Genomic DNA, 26,844 nt, shown 5'->3' on the forward strand with positions numbered 1-26,844 from the left:
AAGGACAATGTGCTGACTAGTCAGTGGCTCTGCTCAGCTGTGTATTGTATTTGCAGTCATGCCCTGCATGGTGACATTGGGTGCAGTTGCATGCTGTACAGGTGTGTAGCCTGGGAATAAGGGACTATTCCACACAGCCTAGCTGTGCAATAGACTGTACCATCTAGGCTTGTGTAAGTGCATTCTGTGGTCCCCCAATTATGATACCACCTAACAGTATGTTTCTTAGAACATAACCCTGTGGTTAAGTGATTTCTGACAGTATTCCTTGCACTGACATAAGTTGAAGAACTGATGTTGATTGCATCAGTGGTTCCTCTAGGCCAGTGGTTCTCAACCTGTGAGTCGCACGGCTTTGTAACAATGAAAATACATGGCGGCATTAGGAAGGTTGAGAACTGCTGCTCTAGGCTGATACTCTGTCTTTGGCATTAACAGCTGAAGATTGGTTAGGGTCTGGTTTTCTTCTACAGTGAGATCGTAGAACACATAACGTTTGATGAGGGAGTTTAGCAAGATAATACAAATCTCTCCACGTTCTGAAGACCTCATTATTTGTCAGTCATCTGTGAATCCTCTTAAATCCCTCTAGTTCTTCTTTGTTTTGTTTAGCGTATTCTAGCTCTTGGGGCAATCGCAAAGTTAATCTAGGACCAAGCATCGAGTTTCAAAGGATTTTTCATACCTCATCACTTTTCATTTTATAAAATAGCCTTTTTGGTGTAGAATTTTACTAAAAAAAAATTAAAAAGAAATTGAGTTTCTTTCATGGCTACCTCCTCTTCTACCTGTACCTGAGATATATATATATATATTTTTTTTTAATTTAAAGAAGTTTTTAAAGTTTTAAATTTTATTTTAATGGACAAATAGTAATTATATATATTTATGGGGTACCTGTGATGTTTCTTGGCCTGTATATATCATAGAATATTCAAATTAGGGTAATTAACATATCCATCACCTCAAATATTACTTCTTTGTGTTGAGGGTATTTAAAATCCTCTTTTAGCTATTTGACATATATACGGCATTATTAATGATAGTCACCATGGGCCAGGTGTGGTGGCTCTCCTATAATCCCAGCACTCTGGGAGGCCTAGGTGGGTAGATTGCTTGAGTTCATGGGTTCAAGACCCTGAGCAAAAAGCAAGACCCTGTCTCTACTAAAAATAGAAAAACTGAGGCAAGAGGATCGTTTGAACCCAAGAGTTGGAGGTTGCTATGAGCTGTGATATCATGCACTTTACCAACCCAGGGCCACAGCTTGAAACTCTGTCTTGAAAAAAAAAAATGATAGTCACCATGCTATGCAATAGATCACCTGAACTTCTTCCTCCTGTTTCCCTGAAGCATTGTGCCCTTTGACCAACATCTCTCTCCCCTTTCCCTTCCTACCCTCTCCCCCAGCCTCTGGTAAGCACCATTCTACTCTCTGCTTCTATGAATTTGGCTGTTTTAGATTCCACATGCACATATAAGTGAGATCATATAATAGTTCTTTTTCTGTGTCTGGCTTATTTCACTTGGCATAATGTCCTCCAGGTTCATCCATGTTGTTGAAAACGGCAGAATGTCCTGCTTTTTTTAAAAAATGTTTAAATATTTATTTATTTTATTGTTTCAGGTTAATTGGGAGTACAAAGAACCAGATCACAATGTTTGCATTCATCAGGCAAAGTCCCTCCTATAATTGTGTCCTGCCCCCCAGGAGGAGCGCCATACACCCTAACATTGTACCCATTAACTGGGAGCACATCCATCTGCCTCCCGTTTTTTTTTTAGACTGAATAGTATTTCATGGTCTACATATCACATTTTTTTTTTTTTTTTTTTTTTTGAGACAGAGCCTCGAGCTGTCCCCCTGGGCAGAGTGCCGTGGCATTACAGCTCACAGCAACCTCCAACTCCTGGGCTCAAGCGAGTCTCCTGCCTCCGCCTCCCAAGTAGCTGGGACCACAGGCGCCCGCCACAACGCCCGGCTATTTTTTGGTTGCAGCCATCATTGTTGTTTGGCGGGTCCGGGCTGGGGATTCGAACCCGCCACCTTAGGTGTACGTGGCTGGCGCCTTAGCTGGCTGAGCTATAGGCGCCGAGCCACATATCACATTTTTAAATTCAGTTGTCCGTTACTGGGCACTTCAGTTGCTTCTGTGTCTTGGCTATCGTGGATAATACTGCAGTGGACGTGGACGTGCGAATGTCTCTTTGACATACTGATTTCAATTCCTTTGGATGTGAGGTGACATCTCATTGTGGCTTAAATTTGTATTTCTCTAAATAGAGATGTTGAACATGTTTTCTTATATTTTTGGCCATTTGTACATCTTATAAGAATGTCTGTTTAGGTCCTTTGCCCATTTTCCAGTAGGGTTATTTGTTTCTTAGTATCGTGTAGGTTGAGCTCCCTGTGTATCTTATATGTTAGCCCTTTATCCAATGTATGACTGCAGATATTTTTCTCCTGGTTTGCGACTTGTCTCTTCCCCCTGTTAATTGTACAGGAGATTTTTAGTTTGATGTAACCATGTTTGCCTGTTTTTCCGTTTGTTGCCTGTGCTTTGACTCCCAAAGCTTTTTCTCATCTGTGGTGTTTGCGCTTGATGGTCCCTCTACCTTGAATATTCTTCCTTTCTCTTCAGTCCTTGTAGGATTAACTGCTTATCCTTTAGGTCTCAGCTTAAAGTGTTATGCCTTCAAAGAGGTTTCCTCTGACCTTCTAATCTAATACATTACTTTCCTTTTCTTGTTCTTTGATGAAATATTGGACTTACAGTTGGTATTTGTGTTTACCCATCTTTTTCTTTATCTGTATGAGGGGGCTTCAAAAAGTTCATGGAAAATGAGTATCATGTAAAAATTGCACATAGATTTAAAAAATATTTTGGATCAAAATAAATTTGTACTAACTTGTTATAACACGTGTGAACAGGATCTAGTATGAGGTGAAGGGTAAGGTATCAGAGCACCATGAATTCTACTAAAATTGAAACAAAAACAAGCATCAAATTTATGATGAAGCTTGGAAGGAAGAATGGTGAAAGCCCCGAAGCTAAATGAAAAGTTGAGGGGGTCAGTGCTCCAAAGAAATCAGCAGTTTACAAATGGATAACTCGTTTTAAGAAGAGACAAGATGATGTTGAAGATGAAGCCTGTAGTGGGAGATGATCCAGGTCAGTTTTCCAGGAAAAAGTTCACTTTTTTCAATCCCTAATGGGAGAGGATTGATGTTTAATGGCACAAACAATAGCCAGGAGTTCAAGACAAGCCTGAGCAAAAGTGAGACCCTGTCTCTACTACTAAAAATAGAAAAATTAGCCAGGTGTTGTGGGGGGTGCCTATAGTCCCAGCTACTTGGGAGAGTGAGAGAGAAGAGGATCATTGGAGCCCAGAAATTTGAGGTTGGGCTAGGTTGTGAGCTAGGTTGATGCCATGGCACTCTAGTCTGGGCAAAAGAGTGAGAACATCTCAAGGAAAAACAAGTGAATTATTCTAGGCCCAACACATGTCTCCTTTGAGGATTCCTTATTTTCTTTCCTCCCTCTGCGGAAGGTTAACTCTCTTGATTTTCATCCCCTTCTTACCCTCCACCCCTACCACACACACAGTCTGCCTTGAGGCCTGTGTCTCATGGTGTTTTGAAAACAGTGATCAATAAATTATGAACAAATGAGTCAATTTGGAAATCTCTAGAGATCTAGAGATTTCCAAATAGGCTATGAAATTAGGCGCACCTCTGTAAGGTGTCTATTTTTCTGAAACGTGAGTTTAAAAAAACTTTAGAAGAGAAATTTTCCCATACATATGTATGATTGCTTACTTGTTTGGGGGCTACCCAATTGGTTAACAAAAGTAATTTCTTTCCTTTTAGTAGAATAATTAATGGCTTGGCCAACTATGAAAACTATGTGCTTACTGCTGGAAGAGATGGTGTGGCAACATCTTGCTCTCTGGTCGAATCTCTAGTAGAATTACAATAGCTAGAAGTTACTTAGAAAAAATCTTGCAGCTCAGTAAGGGAGCCAGGCAGGCTGGGCAACAGGAAAGTGCTGTCTTCCACATTTAGGCTTAGATACCGTAGTTTCCAGTATCTTGGAAAAGGTCAGCTTACAACTCTAAACACCTCTGAATTGGAATTCACTTAGTAATATTGAGCAGCACTGTGACTTTTCTAGAGCTCTTTAAAGGTATACTTGCAGAATTTGAATTCCATAATGGGTAATTTACATGGTGTATTTGTTTGTTAGGGCTGCTGTACCAAAGTACCACACACTGGGCAGCTCAAACAACAGAAATTTATTGTCTCACAGTTCTGGAGGCCAGAAGTGCGAGTCTGAGGTGTCAGTAGGGTTGGCTCTTCCTGAGGCTGGTCAGGCAGAATCTGTTTCCTGCCTGTCTCCTAGCCTCTGGTGGTTGCTGGCAGTCTTTGGCTCTCCTTGGCTTGTACAAGTGTCTCCTTTCTCTGGTTCCCATGATGATCTCTCTGTGTACATGTTTCTTCAGATGTTGTTCTTTTAATGAGGACCAGTCGTATTGGATTGCAGCCCACCCTACTCCCACCTGACCTCATCTTACCTAACTACATCTGCAGTGACCCTGTTTCCAAGTAAGGTCACTTTCTGAGGTAGTGGGAATTAGGACTTCAGCATTATTTTGGGCGGGGAGGGGAGGGGGCAGCATACAGTTCAACCCATATCAGGATAAACTTTTCAAACTTTTCCTCTTTTTGACATAAGTAGATTGAATGTACACATCTCTTGAATGCAAACAAGTGTTTTGATTATCATTTAATTGTTTTGTACTCATTCATCATCGGAAGTGAAATTGTAAAGAGCCATTGAGTTTTGTAAATTGCAGATAAAAATCTGTGATTTTGTGCCTGTAGTGCAGTTCTCTGAAAATTACCCATTTTATCTTTGACAAACATCCTGGACTGAATCCAGGTGAAGTATTTATGCAAAGTGTAAGATTGATTTTAGGGATGAAAAACATGTTGCTGAAAAGTAGGATGGGGGCATAAAAAGAAGGGAAAGGAGTATGTTGACAACATAAATTATAGAATAAAAAAGAATGTTTATAATAAGTCGGTATATATAATACATTCACAGAAGAAAACTTGGGTTAAAAAGTAAATGAAAATTTGGGGGAGAAAGGAGCAGAGATCCAGATATAAGATTTGAAGAAAGAAAAGTAGCCAACGGTAGAATGAGGAAAGAGCTGATGTCTAAGAGGTGAGAAGTATCACTCTGAATCTTTCAACTTTGGAGAAGCCAAGGATCACGGGAGTGGACCGAAAACATCAGGGTGGAAAGCTCATCCCTAACTGTGCTACATTTTTGACCTGTATTATCAGTACTAAGTTTTCAACTCTTCTTCAGAGATAGTTATTACTTCTATTTTCTAGATGAAAAAAACCAAGACTTAGGTCATCCAAGCCAAGCACATAGGGGCCCATCTGGAAGCATAGTTTTGTTTTTGTTTTTGAGACAGAGTCTCACTTTGTTGCCCTGGGTTGAGTGCCATGGCATCATAGTTCACAGTAACCTCAAACTCTTGGACTCCAGCGATTCTCTTGCCTCAGCCTCCTGAGTAGCTGAGACTATAAATGCCCACCATAATACTCCACTGTTTTTAGAGACAGGGTCCACTCTTGCTCAGGCTGGTCTCAAATTCTTTAGCTCAAATAATCTACCTTCCTCAGCCTCCCAGATTGATCATAGATGTGAGCCACTGCACCTGGCCTGGAAGCATAATTTTGGAAAATGAGACTTCAGCTTGAGTTCTGATTTCCTCACTCAATTGTGCCACTTTGGACAGTTTCTTCACCTGTAAAATGGGAATTATAGTACCCACTCATACAAAGGATTGTTGTGAGGACCAAGTGAGACAGTATACATAAAGGATTGGTGTGTACCCTAGCATCAATTTTTGGTCAAGAAGATAGCTGTGGTCTTTTTAATACCAAAAAAACTGCAAGCATCTTAGTTCTTAGTAGGGAAATGGAAAATTTTTATCTACTTATATCATATATTGGGATACTATGTAGTAGTAACATGAATGACCTAAGTCTACCTATGTCACCATGGATAAAGAACAAAGCAGAGACCAGCTAGAAGTTCCCAAGAGATGCAGATAGGTAGCTTGTTTTATTCTTCATCAGGACCTTCAGCGAGATTTAGACCAGCTCAGATGACCAGCAGTCAATGGCAACTTTCATTTGGGCCGAGGAGGAGGAATACAGGAGATGAGGAGGAGCAGGAGATGTGTATCTGTTCCTTCTGGCTCTTCCTATGTTATCTCTCTCCATCTTTTTGCCTTTATTAGTGAGGATTTTCAGAATATGTCCCCTCAGAATGCTATGAGAGGGCTTCATTTTCTTTGGCTTTAATGTCATAAAATATCTCCCTACATGAAATAACTAGAAAGTGGATAAAGTGTAACATTCTTTTGCAACATAGCTGAGCTTGTTAAAAAAATAAAAATAAAAATAAGGGGAAAAACTCAGGGAACAGATTGAGAAAGCAGCTGGGAGTGGAAGTAAATTGACTATTGTGGATACTCTTTGGGCCCTTGCAGAGCTTGGTAGTGAAGAGGATTGAGTTTTAATTGCCTTGTGGGACACAGGAGGCAAGGTCTTGGCTGCATTTAAGTTAGGAAGGCCTAAAGTAATAAAAGACTCTCAAATGACTATAATCTCAGGAGAGGTAACAAAGAGCCTATCTTGGTATGGGCTCATCAGGTGGAAAAGTTTCCAAGAATTGTTAATCATAGCTCCTCCCTCATAGGTTTATGGTTCTAATTTATACTACCTGTGAGGTCTGGCTATTCCTAAGCTGTGAAATTTGCTTAAAACAGTTTGTACCTCAGGTAAATGTCAAATCACCAAGTTAAAAGAAATACAAAAGAGAATTAAAAATAAAAGCATAGAACAAAAAACCCATCAAAAAGTCTCAGATTAGAAAGGAACCACATACAAATTTTAAAAACAGTGGGCGGATTAAACAAGACTAAATTTAACAACTGAAATGCAAGATAATATCTGAAGAAATTACATCTCATATGACACAGGCAGACAATATGATAGAAGATATAAGACATGGAAAGATAAACCTAGAATCGTTTTCCAGAAGAAAATGAAACTAGAATGGGAAGAGAGATGATATATATCTATTTTTTTAATTTAATTTTTATTAATTCAGAACTATACATTTATGGGGTACAATGTGATGATTTGATATATACAATGTGGAATGCTTAAATCTAAATGATTAACATAACCATCACTTCACTTATTTATTTTTTGTGGTAAGACAATTATAACATGCTCTTAGTTGTTTTGAAATGTACCCTTGCATTGTGCACATTAGGTGAGATCCTGACAAATACCCTCCCTCCTCCCTCCACTTGCCTTCCCCCTCCCCTCCCTTTTTCCTCCTCTCCCTTCCTTTCTGGACTACATTTGTGTTTTACCATTCATATGAATGTGTAAGCGATTATAGATTGGTTTCACAATAGTATTGAATACATTGGATACTTTTTCCCCCATTCTTGTGATGCTTTACTGAGAAGAATATGTTCCAGCTCCACCAGTCTGCTGTTCTCAACCTGTAGGTCGCAACCCACAGGAACTGTATTATTAAAGGCTCGCGGCATTAGGAACGTTGAGAACCACTGATCTAGGTAAACATAAAAGATGTAAGGAGAGAGGATATTTAAAGAGACGATAAAGGATGAAAATTTCTCAGAATTCATGACAAATGTGAATCCTCACAAAGCACAGTGAATCCAGAGTGATTGAAAACCAACAGGAAATTCTCATTTTGCTAAATTTTAATGAGACTCAAACACTAAATTAGAGATAAAGCTCTTACAAAGAGATGAAAGGAAGATCTTTGAACGGTGCTTTGCACCCATGAAGCAATGGAAGTTACAGAACAGATTTGCTTTCTGATTTCTCCAACTATTCTCTATTTTTCTTCTTCCTTTCCTTCCTTCCTTTTCTTTTTCTTCCTTCCTTGCGTTTCTTCTTGTCAGTGTCTTAACTGTTGCCAGGGCTGGAATGCAGTGGTGTCACCATTGCTCACTGTAACTTCAAACTCCTGGGTTCAAGTGATTCTCCTGTCTCAGCAGCCTCCCAGGTAGCAGGGACGACAGGCATGTGCCACCGTGGCTGGATATGTTTTCTGTTTTTTTTGTAGAGAAGGGAATCTTGCTATGTTGCTCAGGCTGGTCCCCAGCTCCTGGTCTTAAGTGAGCCTTCTGCCTCAGCCTTCCAAAGTACTAGCCTCATAGGCATGAAGCACTGCACCCAGCTTTGTTCTCTATTTCTTTTGGTGACTTCTTAATGGATTCAGAGTACGTATTCAGTTTTCCCCTGCTAGTTTATGTGGCTGTTATCTGTTATTTCTGTTAATTCTTAATCATCTAGTTTCTTTTTGTGTTTGATTGTCTTTGTTTTTGTCCTGGTCAGAAACATTATTTTTAGGAATAACATGAGGGCTGGTGCCTTCAGTAATATGAAGGTGCTTTCTCAGAGAGGATTTTTGTTTGCTTATGCCGGGTTCCCTGGGGCATACCAGTGGGACCATCTTAATTTAAGTTCGGTGTTTAAGGTGTTTTAGTTCATCCAAATGATGCTAAATAAAACTGTGAAGCTCACGCTTACTCTGGGGCCAGCTCATTTTCACAGCAGGTTTTTCTGTTACGTCTCTTTAGCACAAAAGCAGCTTTGACTGCTGGATTATTTCTGAGTGCTTGCTTTCTTTTAGATTTTAGTATAGTCATTAATTACCCTCTTATTCTTTGATGCTCTGATGAATATAGTTTTTTGTTTGTTTGTTTTTTGTTGCAGTTTTTGGCCAGGGCGGGGTTTGAACCCACCACCTCTGGTATGTGGGGCCTCCTTGAGCCACAGGCACTGCCCTGATGACTATAGTTTTGTTTCTTCTGGCTTTTAAAATTGTCCTCAGTGGGAGAGATGATCTGGAAGTACCTATTTCTACTCTTCCCAGACACAGAATTCATATTGGTGCTTTTTTCAAAAGCTCAGATTTGTTGCCTAACCTGATAATGAAGGGTAGCTGTCAGAAAATTGTTCTATTTAATATTTTAAAGATGAATTATACTCTACTGACCGAAATGTTCCATTATCAGAACACAAGTAATAAAAATCCTTTTAAACTTTTTGGATGATTTGCGCTTTGCAACAATATAAATATTCAGAATAGTTCTTTAGAACGTGATTTTATAAATAAAACAATACTTTTCTTTCTTGATCTGTGTAGCTTTGAGTATATTTGTAGATGGCATCATAGTGCATCTCATAACCCAATACACTTCTTCCTTTCTCTCTCTCCCTCCCTCATCTAATTAGTCACAGCTCCTATTAATTTTGCCTCCTTTTTTTTTTTTTTTTTGAGACAGAGCCTCAAGCTGTCCCCCTGGGTAGAGTGCTGTGGCATCACAGCTCACAGCAACCTCCAACTACTGGGCTCAAGTGATTCTCCTGCCTCCACCTCCCAAGTAACTGGGACCACAGGCACCTGCCACAACGCCTGGCTATTTTTTGGTTCCAGCCGTCATTGTTGTTTGGCGGGCCCAGGCTGGGTTCAAACCCGCCAGCTCAGGTGTATGTGGCTGGCACCTTAGCCGCTTGAGCCACAGGCGCTGAGCCAAATTTTACCTCCTTAATACCTCTTGACACTACATGCTTCTCTCCATTCCCATATTCTCTTCTCAAGTTCAGGCCTTCCACTTGCTTTCCAGGACTTTTGAAACAGCTATCTAACTGATCTTTCTGCTGCTGTTCTTATGGCCATAGAAATAGCGTTGGATCTCATTGTCCCCAAGATAAAATCAAAACTCCTGTGCAGCCTGTGTTGCTCATATGACCAGGCCCTAGCTTACCCCTCTGGCTCCTACCATCAAATTTTTACACCTTCACCCTTCATCTACCACTGATCTTTGACAGTCTCCACTAAGACAATAGTTTACCCCAGGAAATCTTCCCTGACCCTAAAGCCAGGTTAGATACTCTTCTTATATGTTCTCATTGTACTTTGTCTTCTTATCTTATCTTATATTGTTGCCATTAATTTATTTTTTAAGTCTTACTATTCATCATCAGATATAAATTCTTTGTGGACTAACAAAGGTCTCTTGTTAACACTAATAGCCACCTTTTATAATTAGTACTTTGTTAAATATTCAGCAGCTGTTCATTGAATGAATGAATGGATGGATGGATGGTGTATATGAAAGACAAAGCCAGGCAGGTGCCGGTGGTGACGTTTAGGTGCTAGGAAAGGGCTTAGGGTTCACGTTTCTAATAGAAGTATATTTAGATAGTTGGTTTAGACATAGCCCATGACCAATGTGTTCCCATCTGAATTTAATTTATTCATTTTGTATCCTTTCTCTTCAAAGCACAGCTTTCAGTAAAAAAAACGAACAAAAACCCCTCAGAAGTTTGCATTCCTGCTTTTTCTCCCCAGATAACTTTGGATTAGAGGAGCATTTCCACACACAGCACCCAGCAGGTAGCGACTCCATCAGTGGCAATAGCTGTGGGTCACATGTTGCATCTCTGAGTGACAGCCACACACAGTAAACACTCACATCATCACCCATTTATCTCCAAATGTGAAGGTCTCTACTATTCCCACTGGTGTGCCAGAGAGGATCTTAGGTATGCTGAGAAAATTTTTAAAGCCCAGTGACACCCACATTTAGTCCTGGGATCTCTACTGGTAAAGAAGCATCTTTGTTAGCCCGAGTGCCTCACATCCCTTTTGGTCACTGTTGTTGGCACGTGGTGCCTTCTTTTCATTCATTTAGATGTATAGTATGATAAGATATAATCTTATGATTGTATAGTATATCTTATAATACTATAGAGTCTATACTGAGAGGCATCATGGAATAACATTTTGAGTATCATTCATTTGAAAATGCCACTTCCTGCTTTATTGCTTGTTGTTACCAAAAGTCTCTGCCATTGATTGAACTAAGGTAATACTTCTCTATTCTGGTGGTCTGACATATTACTTTATTACAATTGCTTGAAAGGTCTTGTTACTGCTAATTAAAAAAATAATTCTAAGGTATTTCATTATTTTTAAAAACTTAAATCATTATTCATTTGGATTCTGATTTGCATATAGGAGATAAAAATGGAATTATAGCTATCCCAGTGATGATAAATTCATGGTAAACAGTGTCACACACCTTTTTATTCTCTTCTTGCCCACTTAGAAATCTGCAATTATGATAGTTCTAAAATGCTTTTTCTATGCAAACTACTAACCAGTTTCAACATAGTACTTCAAATCATCACTGTCAGATTTAGCACTCAAGACCGGAGGGCTACCTCTTCTTGTCTATTCCTTCCCAGTTCACTTTGCACCAAGTAACTGTTTACATATTTATGCCCTAAGGTTTGTCTACATAGAGTTATTGTTAAGATCGTATTTTGGCTCAGTGACAATTGCAACAATAAAAATAAACAAATGGGGCTTAATTAAACTGAAAAGCTTCTGTACGTCTTCAAAAATTAAAACAAATAGACAACCTTCAGAATAGGAAAAGATATTTGCATGTTATGAATCTGACAAAGGCTTGATAACTAGAATCTATAGAGAACTCAAAATAATCAACAAAGAGCTAACAATCCTATATATCACTGGGCAAGAGATATGAACAGAACCTTCTGTGAAGAAAACAGACAAATGGCTAACGTATGAAAAAATGCTCATTGTCCCTAATCATCAGAGAGATGCAAATCAAAATTACCCTAGAAATCGCCTAACCCCAATGAGAATAGCCCATATCACAAAATCCCAAAGCTGCAGATGCTGGTGTGGATGTGGAGAGAAGGACTTTTACACCTTTGGGTAGGACAGCAAACTCATACATCCTCTTTGGAAAGAAGCATGGAGAATTCTCAAAGAACTCAAATTAGACCTCCAATTTGATCCTGTAATCCCATCACTAGGCATCTACCTAGAAGAAAAAAATCATTTTATCATAAGGACATTTGCAGTAGATTATTTATTGCATCTCAATTTACAGTCACCAAGATGTGGAAACAACCTAAATGCTCACGAATGTCTACTAATGTGAAGCCCATAGATGATCTAAGACAGGTCCACATAAGAGAAAAAATTCAATTCAAGTTAGGGGAAAGGAGAACAAGGGAGAGGGGAGGAGGGTGGAGGATTGGTGTGCTTCCACTTAATGCCCACAGTGTGAGGGTATATGGTGCACCTCTCAGGTGCGGGACACAACTATAACAGGGACTCTACCTAAGAAATGTAAACATTGTAACTGAGTTATTTCTACCCTCACATTAACCTGAGTTAAAAAAAAAAAAAAAAGGATGATATTTTGGGAGCTATTTCTCCCTTTCTTGTGCTGTCATTTTTGGTATCCACTGAACAAATTTTGTAACTATCATGGTAACGGTTAACATTCAATGAGTCGTAGTATGTAATGGGCACTGTGCTAAGTCTAGGTGTGTATTATTTCATTGAGTTTTTATAATAATACCAAGAGTTCGAGCCTATTGCTGTTCTCATTTTATAGATGGAGAAACTAGGTCAGCACTAAGTAGTTGGTAAATGGCAGAGCCTGGGTTTGAACCCAGGCCTCCTGCCTTCTGTTGCCAAGTTCTTAACCTCTGAGCTTTTGTTTCCCTAAAGAAGGTTGGAATAAAACCAAAACATTACATAATTGACATGCTGCTTTTCCTCTGCTAACTGTAGGCTAGAATAAAAGCTGCTTCCTTTGTGTTTTCCAAGATCCAAACCAACTTAGCACAACATTTCCTTAAGAAATGTATAGTTTCATGTCTATTAAAGAAAATCTGGTAGATTTCATAAATATGGCTTGAGTTTTTATTAAACTCTTGCTCTTATCTTTCTATAACTCAGAAAACCTTTAATTTTCGAGACAGTAGCTATTTGTGTAGGCTGTCTTATACGTTCCCAGATGGTATTATTTTATCTGTCCTCAAACCATCTGTAGCATCAACTTAGTCTATTCCAATTGGTATCATCTTTCATTTATGCAGGAGTGAGTTATTAAAGTAAAACTTTATATTTGTATAGCATTTCGGATAAATGTTAGAGTAAAACATTGATTTATTTTATCACAACAATACTATGTAAAGAAAATCCAATTTATTTTTTTACCTCATCTTGATTTATTTTATATGTAGTCTTCGGAATTGAACTCAACAGCTATTTATTTAGTGCATGTTATCATCCTGGAACTGCAGGGATGAAGAAATAATCACTGTCCTCACTGAGCTTACAGTCTAGTACGGTGATTTTCAACCGGTATGCTATGGCACACTGGTGTGCCATGAGAGGATCTTAGGTATGCAGAGACAATTTTTAAAGATCATTAATTAAATTACTTTTGGAAGAATTTCAAAGCACAGTAAGTATATATATATTTTTTAATCAACACAATTGAAGTGTCTTGTGGAAGTTTAACTGTAGACTCAAGTGTGCCATGACATAAAGGTTGAAACACACTGGTCTAGAGAGAAAGACAGCTGAATAGTAAATATGACTAAAGTTAATGATTCCCATTGTGGCAAGAGGAAAAAGAGTGGGATGAGAAAGGATAGTAGAAACATTCAGCCTGGCGTAAGGAGTCTAAAAAGCCCTTTCACCAGCTTGATGGAAGTGTCTTGGATTGTGTGTGAAAACACCACACTGTACTCCCAAAGTGCATCAATGTACACAGTTACCATTAAATTAAAAAAAAAAAAAAAAGCCCTTTCAGAGCAAGAGTGGGGAGGCATTTGCCAAACAAAGTATAGCCAGCGTGCCCCAGGGAAGGAGTGGAGTTTTCCAGGCCAAGTAAGTAGCAAATGTGAAAGCCCAGAGTCAGAGGACTTAGAGTGACGGAGACGTTGGAAGACATTTTTAGTCAGAGTGACAGGTGACCTGAGGGGAGGCTTGGAAGGTCAGCAGGCATCATTTGTTTGTCTCATAGGTCAGTTAAGGATTCTGGATTCGAACCTAAGATTAGTACCAAGTCACTGATGAGCTTAAAGCATAGGTATTCATGGCCAGATTTGGGTTTCAGGAATGCTGCTCAGGCAGCAATATGGAGGATGAACTAGAGGAAAGTTAGGCGGCTGTTCCTCTTTCCTTGGGAGAAAGGATTTTGACTTACACTAGGGCAGTGGCAATAGCGAGGAAGAGACGTGATTGGATTCCGGAGGCTGCTGCACTGAGAATGGAAGGAGCCAGTCTGTGTGTCTGCAAAGCTCTGTCTCCTTCTGCTGCGTCAGGCTTGAACAAAGTGTGCATTCTACATAGGACAGTATGAGCCAGAGAGAAGTGGGACAAAACTGAGACCTGGAGTTAGCATAGCAGCTCCGTGCTGTGAAAAGGCATAATCTCTCAGGAATTATAAGGATAATGAAGATAAAAGCACCCAGCTGATTGTACAGTACTCAGCCTGTCCCTGAAACAGGATCCTCATGTAAGGTTTGCCCTTCCTGTCAGTGTGTATGGTCTCAACAGCATTTTAAGAGACTTGGCTATTTTTTTGTTGTTGCATTTGTCGTTGTTTAGCAGTGGCTGGTGCCTGCTTTTCCTCTAACATCCTTTCATTCTTTTATCTGTTTACTTACTTAGTCATTCATTCATTTTAAAAAATGTATTGAGGGCCCACTATTGACGAGACCTGTTTTCTTATCTTAGTTTTGAATATCACATGTGGCCATTATACCTAGCATGCACCTGTGATGTGGCCCGTAAAGTACCAGTAAGCATCTCTTTTGGGAGAGAGATTTCCATTTGAAGTTGACAATACCTCACCACCTCTTCCCACACGGCCCCTCACTTAAAGTATCATTGTTGATAACATCCTACAACCCTGATCTCCCATATATCCTGAAGTCTTGTCCTCTGCACTTTCTATTGCTATTGCCCAGGCTTTTTTCAGGCTCACTACGCCCAATTCTGTTTGGTCAGTTTGGTCATTGCCACTACTACCTGGTCATCTTTTTGCTCATTGGAGACCTATTATGTTAGCCAAGGTAATGCAAGCTATTATAGCAAGTAGGTTCTCAGTTTCAGTGGTCGAAACGCAAGCTTGTTCCTTGCTAACACAACCAGGAGGATTTTCTGTTCCACTTGTGGACTCAGCAGATGGAGTCAACATGTGCTGCACAAAATTGCTTTGAATTCAATATCTAGAGTAAACGAACACTCAGCCAGCAGGTTTTTATGGGCCAGGGCTAGCAGTGGCTCACACTATTCCTACCCACAAGTCAAAAGTCAGACATAACCATACCTAACTGCAGAGGAGACTGGGAAGTGCAGTCTGTATGTTTGCCTGGTGAGCCAGTCTCTGCCACCCCAGCTGATGACTTTCCTTATATGGTATCTGCTCTTTGATTCAGATGACAGTAAGAGGCAGGGAATGACCAGAGATATGAGGGAGGAGTCTCCTTTGTGCTTTTTATTTATTATTTATGTATTTATTTGAGACAGTTTCATTATATCACCCTCGGTAGAGTGCTGTGGCATCACAGCTCACAGCAACCTCAAATTCTTGGGCATATGCTATTTTCTTGCCTCAGCCTTCCAAGTACAGGAAGGCTGTGGTGGGACGACAGGTGCCCACCACAACACCCCGCTATTTTTTGGTTATTGCAGTTGTCATTGTTGTTTAGCAGGCCTGGGCCAGGCTCGAACCCACCAGCCTCAGCATATGTGGCCGGCACCCTAACCACTGGGCACCAAGCCTCCTTTGTGCTTGCTAAGTGGCTGCCTCACAGTCCTGGGCATTAGAGTGGAAAACGTCTACATTCTGAGTTCCTTACATATCTGATAATACCTGTTATTCTCTTCTTACAGGGAAATAAATGCCCGACTTGATGCTGTATCTGAAGTTCTCCATTCAGAATCTGGTGTTTTTGGTCAAATAGAAAATCATCTACGGAAATTGCCTGATATAGAGAGAGGACTCTGTAGCATTTATCACAAAAAGGTAAGTGTAATAGAAATTAAATCTGTCAAAGCTGATCAGATTCTTCTCATCATGAGGACATCACATATTAAAGGAAAACATCTGAGAGCTCTAATACTTTATTTTGTAAAATCTTGCAAATAGCATGAGAGAATAGCTAAATCCTTAGAAACTTTCATTGTACAAATCAGTTATACTCACTTTTCCATTGTAAATGGTGTTCTCCCTTCGGTTAACTGCAGCAACACATTTAGAAGCCCTTTGATTACAATATAGGATATTCTCTTATTTCATAATCAAAGTGTAGACAATTATCGAAATTGGAAATTTATTTAGACTTTCTACTTTAGAAAAGAGATACCATATTTCTTTAGAGCTTTGATATTTTAGAAAAAGATGGAATATTTATTTTGATCTTAGAACAATTAAGTCCTTTATTTCACTTAAACAAAGGAAAAATCTATCAGTGTAACATTTGTAGTGGTATTTACAGACAAGTTTGGATGTTGAAGGTGAGTAATAAAGCATTGGTTTGATTTTTATCACTTGAGTCATAGCAAAATGAGGCATTTTCTATACGCCAATAATTTATCTTCAAAATATGCCAAAACTTTTAAAGATTACTGGTTATATTTATAGTAATTGTTAAAAAATAAACTTTGTATAGCGTTTTACCTTTTGCAGAAGTCTTTCACAAAACATTAATATCATTTTCCTTGTAAAAACTTTGACATTGAGAAGATCCTATTTTTATTACCTTCCTGCTAATAAGAACCTATATATAATGCTACAACCGATTGCATCATGTTGGCTAATACGATGCTGAGAGAGGGTTAGGAACTTGCTGGCACATGACAGAATCTGCATTTGGTTAGACTCAATGTTCTTGCCTGTCTTTCAGTGGCTGTGTATTTTGGACACTGCCATGTTTGACGTAGTTGTCTTGATTGGCCTTTGCATTTTTTTCTGGTTTCTGCTTTTCATAAGCAAATTTTAAACTTCCCTAAATATAAATCCTTGTCCATTTAATACTTTTATTGTAGAATAATTTTTTATATGCCCAAGTTTTAGTTGTGACCAGTTTTTTTTTCATTAGTGTTTATTATTTTTAGGCCCCTTTCCCCACAAAGTTTTACTAGAATAAGTACCACCTCAGAGAAGACTTGTGGTGCCCAAGAGGACTTATGTAACTGTTCCATATGCTTCAGCTAAATTTGAAAACAGAGTACAAGCCATGGTTGGGAATACTTATCCTGGAGAAAAAGATGCATGAGTTGGTTACGGGGTCAGTGGAATCTGTTGCACCATTATTGGGTACACTGTGTTGTTGTTTTGCTGGCAAAAGCTGTGCTGATAGTTGAGAGTTTTATGGTTGACTTTTTTGAGGTTACAGAGTGGGTGCCAAAACATTTGTTGTTTTGTGTCCTTGGCCAGGTGCCTGACAATCAGTGCATATTACCCTTCATGAAGCAACAGATCTCCAACCACCTTCTTTGTCCTCAGTACTTGAAAGGACTCGTTGACAGATGTCAGAAATTTTTCTTAAGAGAAAATAGGAGCAAAGCTGAAAATTTTTCAATGGCTAATCAAAAGAGCTAAGTCAGAATGTCCTGGAACATGGAGCTAAGATGGCAGCGTTACCCCATGCTGCTGTGATTTCTGTTACACCTTGCTGCCTCTGTAAACTTTACTTTGATGCTTGTATTTTATTTCTTAAGGCTTGGGTACTATAAAAGTTTCAGAACTCTCGTAAAGATAGAATCTAATTTATTTTAGAAGTCGCCAATATGCAGTGGCTTTTATTTGGGGATTTTAAATATGTTTTACTGAGGGAGCTTAAGACTCACTCAGAAGCCATTCCTCGTTGATGTTTTAACTTTTACACAAAAATGTGCCTAAAGATTGGTTTGAAAAGTGAGAGTAGAAAAGATTCAGTAACAAACCAACTTCAGGAAAACTAAGCACCTTAATTTTTTAGGGAGTCATTTTCTGGTTCTTGGAACACACCATCAAACGTAGATTTCTTCCTTATCAGTAGATTGCCCTAAGGAAGCTTCTGCTGTCTGCACCACACAGTGACTTTCTGTGTGTACTTGTGCCAGTTATGGGAAATCCGTAAAATGGAGGAACACAACTGGATGTTTCGGCAGTGGACAGCCCAGGCCATGTGGTTGTGTGGAAAGTGTCTTGGACTATCCACAAATAGGTGTCTTTCTGGTGATAATGATGTGGAGGATCCCAAGTAGGCTGATCCTAGAATAAAATAAACATTTCAGTTGATAGTAAAACTTTAAATTCAAATCTTGTAAATAGTGCTAGTCACAGGAACCCACACTAATTTTGCTTAAGAACTGTTTTTAAGGAACTGATAAGTAACTGCTAAGGTTGGTGAGTACATTTAAAGGATAATTGCGTTTACTAACTGTTGAAAGGAGACTGGTTTCAGAATTTGCTGGGCAAGAAGAGTTTCTTAGGCAGGCCGGAATAAGCCACATTTTCAGTGTGGCACTGAGTTGGAGGCCCTTCCTCTGCACTTGTAAGTCTGTTCTCAGGGTTTCCCACTGTTAGTTGCTGTGGGAAATGGAATTGAACACAGGTGACCCCCAGAGCAGCCACTTCACTCACCTTATCCTCAGCTTTCTTGTGCAGCTTTGAATTCTTTTGCTTAAGAAACTTGCAGACGTCCTCCTGTGGCTCTTAGAACTTGATTGGAAAGCACTTTTTTTCTGATTTTCTCCTTGTTTTCTGCTGCTCACTTAACTTTACATCTTATCTGAGCTTGGAAAATCCCTTTCTTGCCTCTCAAATTACAATAATTATAAGAGGTTATTATTCAGAAATTAAAAACAAATTATTTTTAGCTCTTCACTTTTGTTACAATGTATCATTGGCCAGTGGCCAAAAAGATGCTATATTTCCACAATTATGCAATTGAACTTCCCCTATGGGAGTCAGTGGAGGTCTTTCTGGATAAGAGTTGGTTTATGATACACTCAGAATCCAGTGTTGCTCTGTTGGACTAACTTCTTATTTTTCTGCATAACTTACTTTATCCTTTGTGGTTAGTTATGATCTTTTTACATTCATTCTTAGCATTAATCCATTTTACATACATGTGTACTACTTACCATGTGCCTTATTAACTTAGCCCTTGGCTGTCCTTTCATCTCAACATTTTTGTCAAATGGTCTTACCAGTTTTTATTTTCTTGATGGACTGTCTTCTAGAGCCTTCTGACCCCATCCAGTCTGGACTGGCTACCCTCCATATCTGCTGTACAGCTGCCATCTTGGACTCCCTTTGCTTCCCCGGAGTGGAATCTTCTGTGTTCCGTATTTCATGTCTTCCTCTTGGTTTATTCCTTCATTTTGGTAGAGGATGTCCTCTAGAACAGTGGTTCTCAACCTTCCTAATGCTGCGAACCTTTAATATAGTCCAAAGGGGTCGCGACCCACAGGTTGAAAACTGCTGCTCTAGAACCTGCCTAAGAAAGGGTGTTAGAAGTAAATTTTTTGAAACAAGGATATCTGGAAATGATTAGTATTTTGGTTGAATAGAAAATTCTAGGTTTTGGAGGATTTCATCATCTTTATCATCTACCTCTTTCTGTTGAAATTTTCATTTCTACTATTGTTGTTTAATTTCCAAGAATTTCTTTGTTTGTTTTCTGGTTCTTTGAATGTTTCTTTCCTTCTTTTCTTATAAATAATATCCCATTCTGATTTCATAGTTGCAATGTCTTCTTTTTTACTGAGGATATTACTGATTTTTGTTGTTGTTGTTGTTGTTGTTGTTGAAACTTTCTTCTACTAATGTAGGTTGTATTCCCTTCAGGGTTGTTGATTGTTTTAGTCTTTGGATTTTATGTCCTATATTATTTTCTCAGGTATCTGGTCACTTTTAAAAATATAAAAAGTTATAATAGTAGATATCTTGGAACTTGTTCACCATAAGAGAGAGAGAAGACTCTGTGTGTGTGTAGAAAGAGGTGGCCACCATGTATAGAATATTTTATAACTATTTTGTAAATGAGGGTACATTTAGGTACAATTTCCCATTTTCCCTATGTATTGTGACTTTTAGGACACCCTGCAGCATGCTAATAGGAAGGTATATAGTTGAGAGTGGCTTGACAAAGAAAAAAAAATGAGGGGAACTATAAAACGAACTTAACTAGGCCATTTATTGGGAGATGTCCTGCTATAGTAGCTTTAGAATTTTCCCCTTGGGCTTGTGAGGTGCTCCAGGGATACTGACTGGTTAACAGCGTTCTAGGAAGCAGATGGGGACAACTGGGAATCTCTGCATTCAGTTTACAACCATTTCTTTAATCCTGTGTTTTGGGTGGTTCCTCATCCTTCACTATGTTTGCTCCTGGTCCAGCAACCCTCTGTTTTACCTTCTTCAGAGACTAAAACTAGTGTTCTTGTATGGTAGGGGAGAGGTTACTCAGTGGCATGGAGAGGAATTGGGGATAGAGGGACTTAAATGTTTCTTAATCACTTTTAACCAAACCTTCCTTCTCCCTTCTCCAGTTTTCACTTTCAAAGATAATTCATGTACCAGTTCCTGAGTCTTCTATAATTTTTGGCGCAAATTAAATTGTGTCTCAATTTTCCTTAACGACAGTTTAAGATTTAGATATCTTGAATCTTCTAAGTCAATTCCTACTTGTCTTTTTACTTCATAACTTACAAGAATTTGCTCTTATTTTCATTCCTAGTTATTCTTGTGGTTTTATGCCCTTTTAAACAATCTCTTGTCTGTAGTTTTAAGAAATTAGATGTGTAGGTTCAGCCTGCCGTCTTTACCAGAAGCTACAATGTAAAAATTATTCATGTTCTTGTTTTCATTTCATGTATCTTATGGCATTTAGGTTTAAAAAAATTCTTTTTCTATTTTCAGTGTTCTACCCAAGAGTTCTTCTTGATTGTCAAAACCCTGCATCACCTGAAGTCAGAATTTCAAGCATTAATACCTGCTGTTAATTCCCATATTCAGTCAGACTTGCTCCGAACAGTTATTTTAGAAATTCCTGAACTCCTCAGTCCAGTGGAGCATTACTTAAAGATACTGAATGAACAGGCTGCCAAGTAAGTGCCAGACCCTCATTTCATCCTTCTCTGCAGTGAACGTAGTCCAGTACATTTGCTATGGGATGTGTCGATTCTTAACGTTTGCTAGAATAATAATAGACGTTGCATGAGCTTGTACATAATTAGAAACATGACTGGACTCTAGAAGTTTTACATTACAGCTGAAAATAACAGTTAGGTTGTAAAATACAGGCAGTTCACCGTCTAGAACAGATGTTGTATTTCCTTAAGTGTCGCATGATGAAAACTCAAGCAAAGCCCAGTAGTAGCAGTTTTTTAAACCCCAAACAGGTGTCAGATGGTGATTCTCATTTCCCAGCTATCCCAGCATGATCTGCCTTCTAATTTGGGATTTATAAAAGTAAGGTTATCCTTGAAAAGGTCATTATTTCACAATGTATTGCACAGAGATCTATATAAAAGAAAAGAGTGGACATTTACTTGTTTTTGTTTTCTGAATAGGTAAATGACAAATACTTAATTTTATCTCTCAGTTTTACTATGGGAATCATGAACTTGAATTTGTAAAACAAAAATGATATTAGGGTAATTTTGTCTATCTCAGAGAAATTAAGAAACAAACCCGTAAGTACTAGAATTAGAACCACATTTTCCTGACTGCCTGGCCTTTTATCATTCATCATGCTACAAAAAATAACTGATAACTGGTCTAATATATATGCTTCAATGTATGTGTTTGCATTTAAAAACTTTTTAGAATTGGGGATAAAACTGAACTGTTTCAAGACCTTTCTGACTTCCCTTTAATAAAAAAGAGGAAGGATGAAATTCAAGAAGTTACCGACAAGATCCGAATACATTTGCAAGAAATACGGAAAATACTAAAAAATCCTTCTGCACAATATGTGACCGTATCAGGGCAGGAGGTAATGTCAAACCTATTTTTATTCTGCATCAGTTTTTTTCTAGTAGAAAAGTGATTTTAAAATGTAAATAAAATTTGAGGATAGGATGTATTTTTTCAATTTTCTGTTTTGTTTTTTGAAAATATGTTGTAATAACTTGTTTCAATAAGAATTATTTTAATGATGGCGTTTTATTAGTCTTTTGGTAAAGTTATGCAACTTAATGCTATGTATGTTCTGTTGAAGTTATATTATGGAAAATCTCAATTACTTTGAATTGTAATTAATAGAGTTCATTTGTTCCAAATCCAAAAAGGAAGAAGTTAGTGTTTGATCCGCAGCTTACAGATGCGGGAATGATATACCACCTATGTTGATCATAGAGTGATTGAATGACAGGGCTGCTCCCTGAAGTTAAGAGTATAGCTGCTAAAAAAACAAATCTAGAGAGGGAAAACCTACATTTAGTGAGTCTTACGTAAGATTATGGTGCTGTTTAGAATGTGTTTTGGGGGATGTGTACTTCTGTTTGAAGTTGGATGTTAATGTCTGAATGAGAACCAGAAAAGGAAGAAGTGTGATTTTTAGATGTGGTTGTACTTTTTGGTTGTTCTCTGAATTGTGAGCCATGCTGCTGCAGTATCTTATGTTTAATGAAATAAAGAGCTTCCAACTGAGAGAATCTGAGAAGTTCTACTTCATTAAAATAATAAGTCACAAAATTTATAAACGTCTGTAGGATGAACATTTTATCCAGGATTTAAAAAAATAGGTATTCTGGAGGGGAGGAGTTTAATTTCAAATCAAATTTCTAAATATTTACATTGCTCTGTGTTTTTTACTAATAGGTTATTGATTATATGGTTATTTAAAATAAGAAGCTGTATAGTAAATGATAATCATTATTAAAATGTTTATTAATCTTATGTCATTTAATAGGTACAACCATTGGTTAGGTCAGCCTGTCTTCTGGATGAAAAGTAATCAGGTGTTATACTCAGGTAGACAGTCTCACAATGCCTTCTACATAGTGCTCTATAGAACAGAAAAAACAGTTTGACAGTGTATTCATGTTTGTCTTCTCAGCTTGCCAACACCACATACTTACTTGTATCTCTTGTTTTAACTGTGCAGTCATCTCTCAAAGAAAAAAGCGTCCGTAGGGGCACTATTCTGGCTATTTGTTAAAAAAAAAACGGTCAAAACTGCTTTAATAAGATTCATAAAAAGATAGTAGTAGAAAAGTGGCTGCCTGGTCTGATAGTGGAGAAAGGTAAGCATTAAGTCTCAGTTCTACCACTTACCACTACGTGACCTGGGAAGAGTCACCTCTGTTGTGAGACTGTTGCGAAGACCAGTTAAGTTACTGCACATGGAAGTCATTCTAATCATAAAGTGCTCATGATACTCATACAGTAACAAAAATAGTAATAGTTAGCATTTATCAAGTTCTCGTTAAAGTTCACAGTGGTGCCTATTAGGTGCTTAATGTATACTATCTTGTTTAATTCTTATAACACACACAAAAAGATCATTCCAGTTTTGCTGGAAAGAAAACCAAGGTTTGTAGTAAATTTTTATAATCAAATTCTGTCTTAAAAAATGGACTAAAGAGGCTCCGTGTCTGTAGCAAAATGGGTACAGTGCCAGCCACATAAGTCACCCAAGGTCATTCCACCATGACATTATTTTGTTTCATTCATAAATATTAATACAAAATTATCAACACTATGAGTTTTATTGATAAAATCAAGACCTTTATAGCTCATAATATTTAAGCTGAAATAAAGTTTAAGCCTTCAGAACAGTCCTGGGTTCATTTGGCATTTATAAAATAAAACTGGGACAAAATTATCAGGAATTCATAAGAGACAGTGTATTGGTTCTCATTATGAGCATGGCATTGAGATTTAGGAAGGGCACAGCATGGAAGCCAAGTAATTCTATTACAAATGATTGGGAAGGAAGCTGAATTATCTTCTTATTCTTTATATCTTTACAAGGTGTAGGTGATGGGTTTGAGGAAAGAAATTTCATAGTGGCTAACAGTAGGATGGATTTGTGTTGGTTTTTAACAACTTCCCTTAGGATATTAGTAGTACATTAGTACGGAATTGCTTTCATAAAATTTTTGAGAACTAGCGATTTTATTCATTCAAATACCAAATGAATTCTACATGTTCAGAATTTTTATAATCAAATTCTGTCATAAAAAATGGACTAAAGGGGCTCTGCATCTGTAGCAAAGTGGTTACAGTGCCAGCCACATGCACTGAGGCTGGCAAATTGGAACCCAGCCTAGGCTAGCTAAACAACAATGACAACTACAACAACAACAACAAAAATAGCCAGGCATTGTGGCAGGTACCTGTAGTCCCAGCTAATTGGGAGGCTGAGGCAAGAGAATCGCTTAAGCCCAAGAGTTGGAGGTTGCTGTGAGCTGTGATGTCCCAGCACTCTACTGAGGGTGACATAATAAGACTATGTCTCAAAAAAAAAGAAAAGAAAAGAAAAGAAAAGGACTAAAGATATCACAAGTTATTTAGAGATAAAGGACTAAGCACAGATGCTGTCAAATATGATTACCTCTGAAAGTAAGGGAAGCAAGGAGGAAAACCTTTATTTTATATTTATATATGCTTATTTTAGACCTTGTATTCTGTCTGAAATTTTATTTCTATACATATGGCTTTTATAACAGTTTTTAAAAACCTATTATAGTGAACCCATGTGGTGGTACATGGATCTTGTTACTACTAAAGTTAGCCAGATAAATACACTAGGCTGTTGAGCCAGTGTTGCTTTTTACAACATTCATGTTCATCTCTGTTTCCAGCTTTTATTTTATTTTATTACTATTTTTGAGACAGTCTCACTATGTCGCCCTCAGTAGAGTGCTGTGGTGTCACAGCTCACAGCAACCTCAAACTCCTGGGCTTAAGCAATTCTCCTGCCACAGCCTCCCAAGTAGCTGGGACTACAGGCGCCTGCCACAACACTCGGCTTCTCACACATTCTTAAGAGTGAGAAATAAAAGGGAGGAGCAGAGGAATGGGTTAAATATGGTGCTGGAGAAAACAGCAGTTTCTGGGGTAAGCTAAGAATTTCAGCAAACCTAGCAATGATGCAAGCCCAGTGTGAACCACAGGCTATATAGACCAAGTAACAGTATCTGACATTTAACCAAGACAGAATTGGGTTCTAGAAGAGATTGCTATAACGAATCAAGGGAGCCTTCTGGCATCAACACCTAAGAAACAAAATGAGGAATGGAAGAGCAGGAAAAGTTGCTCTGAGAGCTGAGATTTCTGGAATATACACTCTTTTCCAATGTTGGTTTTCTTTACAGTGAAATCCTTAAAACAAAAGCCCTGCCTGCTCGTTGTTGTTATGCAATGTTTGAAGAAGAGAAGAACTAGAGAAAATTTTTCCTCTCCTAGCCAGGGTAGAAGAGAAAAAAGCTAGCTGATGGCAGCTCTGAGGAGGAGCAAGCTGGAAGCCTGAGGGCTGCTGAGGGAGAAAAGAGACCCAGGGCCAGCACTTCCCTAGGAGGAACCTGCGTTCCTGGGCACAGCCCGACTCTGCTTTCCGCCTGTGCTGATTCTGTGTCTGGGGCTTGTCACAGGGCTTGTCCCTGCAGTAGACCTTTGGTACTTAACACTGTTCCCCAGGTGCTCCTTGTTATTGCTGGTTTCTTTTCAAAACTCCCCTGGAGCTCTGTGTTAGTCATTATGGATCGGGATGCGTCCTTCCCAAATATCAGTGATCCAATGTGGTCCTGTATTTTGGTGTTTGCCTCTGGTGTAATTCTTCCCAGAATTATTTTACAAAAAGGCCAATGTGTCCTTTCATAGAACATTTTGAAATAGCTGGGTTATTTAGCATAGTTTAAAAGTGGTTTTGTCTTTCCCATCAGTATTTGTGTGTGTTTATTTTACTTTTTGTAGCCAAATGGGGCTTTTTTAGACTCTTTCTCTTTACTACAGTAGAACCTCTGTAAGTTGACCACCCAAGGGATGGTAACAAACTGGTCAACATATGGAGGTGGTCGATATAAGGAACTAGGCCTACTGTACTGATAGGTATATGTGGTGCTTGTCTGGGCTGTAAAAACTAGGTCGCCTTAAGGAGGTGGTCCATGTGGGGAGGTGGTCAGTTATGGAGGTTCTCTATTTACCTGGGTACGGAGATCAGAAATTGTATTAATTCTTCTTTATATAGGAGCAAGCCTCGTTCCAAAACTTCTGCTAAGGATGAGAATTTATAAAATTAGCCATTAATTTTTATTATAATTAATGTCTTATAAAAGCTACAGTGTTTCTATTAATGGAAAAATAACTCCAAGAGCCAGGTTGATACTGTTAATATGAATATTATAAATACTTGAAGTTATATGTATGTTACACAACTGATAAATGTGAAAAGTTCTTGTAGCTGTCTCAAAATTAATGACAGCCACAGAGTTTCTGGGTTCCATCCCATACAAAGTAGGTTTTTTGAAATTTTATTTAAATAAAACATTGGATTTGATTGTAATGATACAGGAATGAGAGCACACCAAGAAGGGATGATACATAATTAATGCTAAAAATGAAAGGTGTGATAGAACTTGACTTCACTTGCTTCCTGGCTGATTCCAAAGAAGCCTGTTTGCAGAACACAGTTGGATCTATAAAGATAGGCTTTACATAAGTGAGAACTTAAAACTCATAAGGGAGGAAAGAGTTTCCTTTCCTATTAGTTGGGGACGTCAATGCGTTCTTTGTGAAGATAACGTTCACCAGAATTTAGGTTCTTTGAATAAAAACTGTTATTAAAAAAATCTTTTTCTATCACAATAGGGAGGAACCATATCTCAAACTGTTACAACATCTACTAATGGAATATTT

The 26,844-nt window shown here is 38.4% G+C and overlaps 1 protein-coding gene across 1 annotated transcript in view; it reads left to right on the plus strand.

Annotated features, from left to right (window-relative positions):
• MSH3 (mutS homolog 3) overlaps window positions 1-26,844 on the plus strand; it is a 202,185-nt gene that overhangs the window by 92,951 nt on the left and 82,390 nt on the right. The window contains exons 13-15 of the mRNA XM_023510913.1: window positions 15,882-16,014; window positions 20,899-21,086; window positions 21,808-21,976. Coding sequence (XP_023366681.1) covers window positions 15,882-16,014; window positions 20,899-21,086; window positions 21,808-21,976 — 490 coding nt within the window. The remainder of the gene's footprint in view (window positions 1-15,881; window positions 16,015-20,898; window positions 21,087-21,807; window positions 21,977-26,844) is intronic.

Source organism: Otolemur garnettii, unplaced genomic scaffold (assembly GCF_000181295.1).
Source record: "Otolemur garnettii isolate 467f Iridium unplaced genomic scaffold, OtoGar3 scaffold00017, whole genome shotgun sequence".
NCBI lineage: Eukaryota > Metazoa > Chordata > Mammalia > Primates > Galagidae > Otolemur > Otolemur garnettii.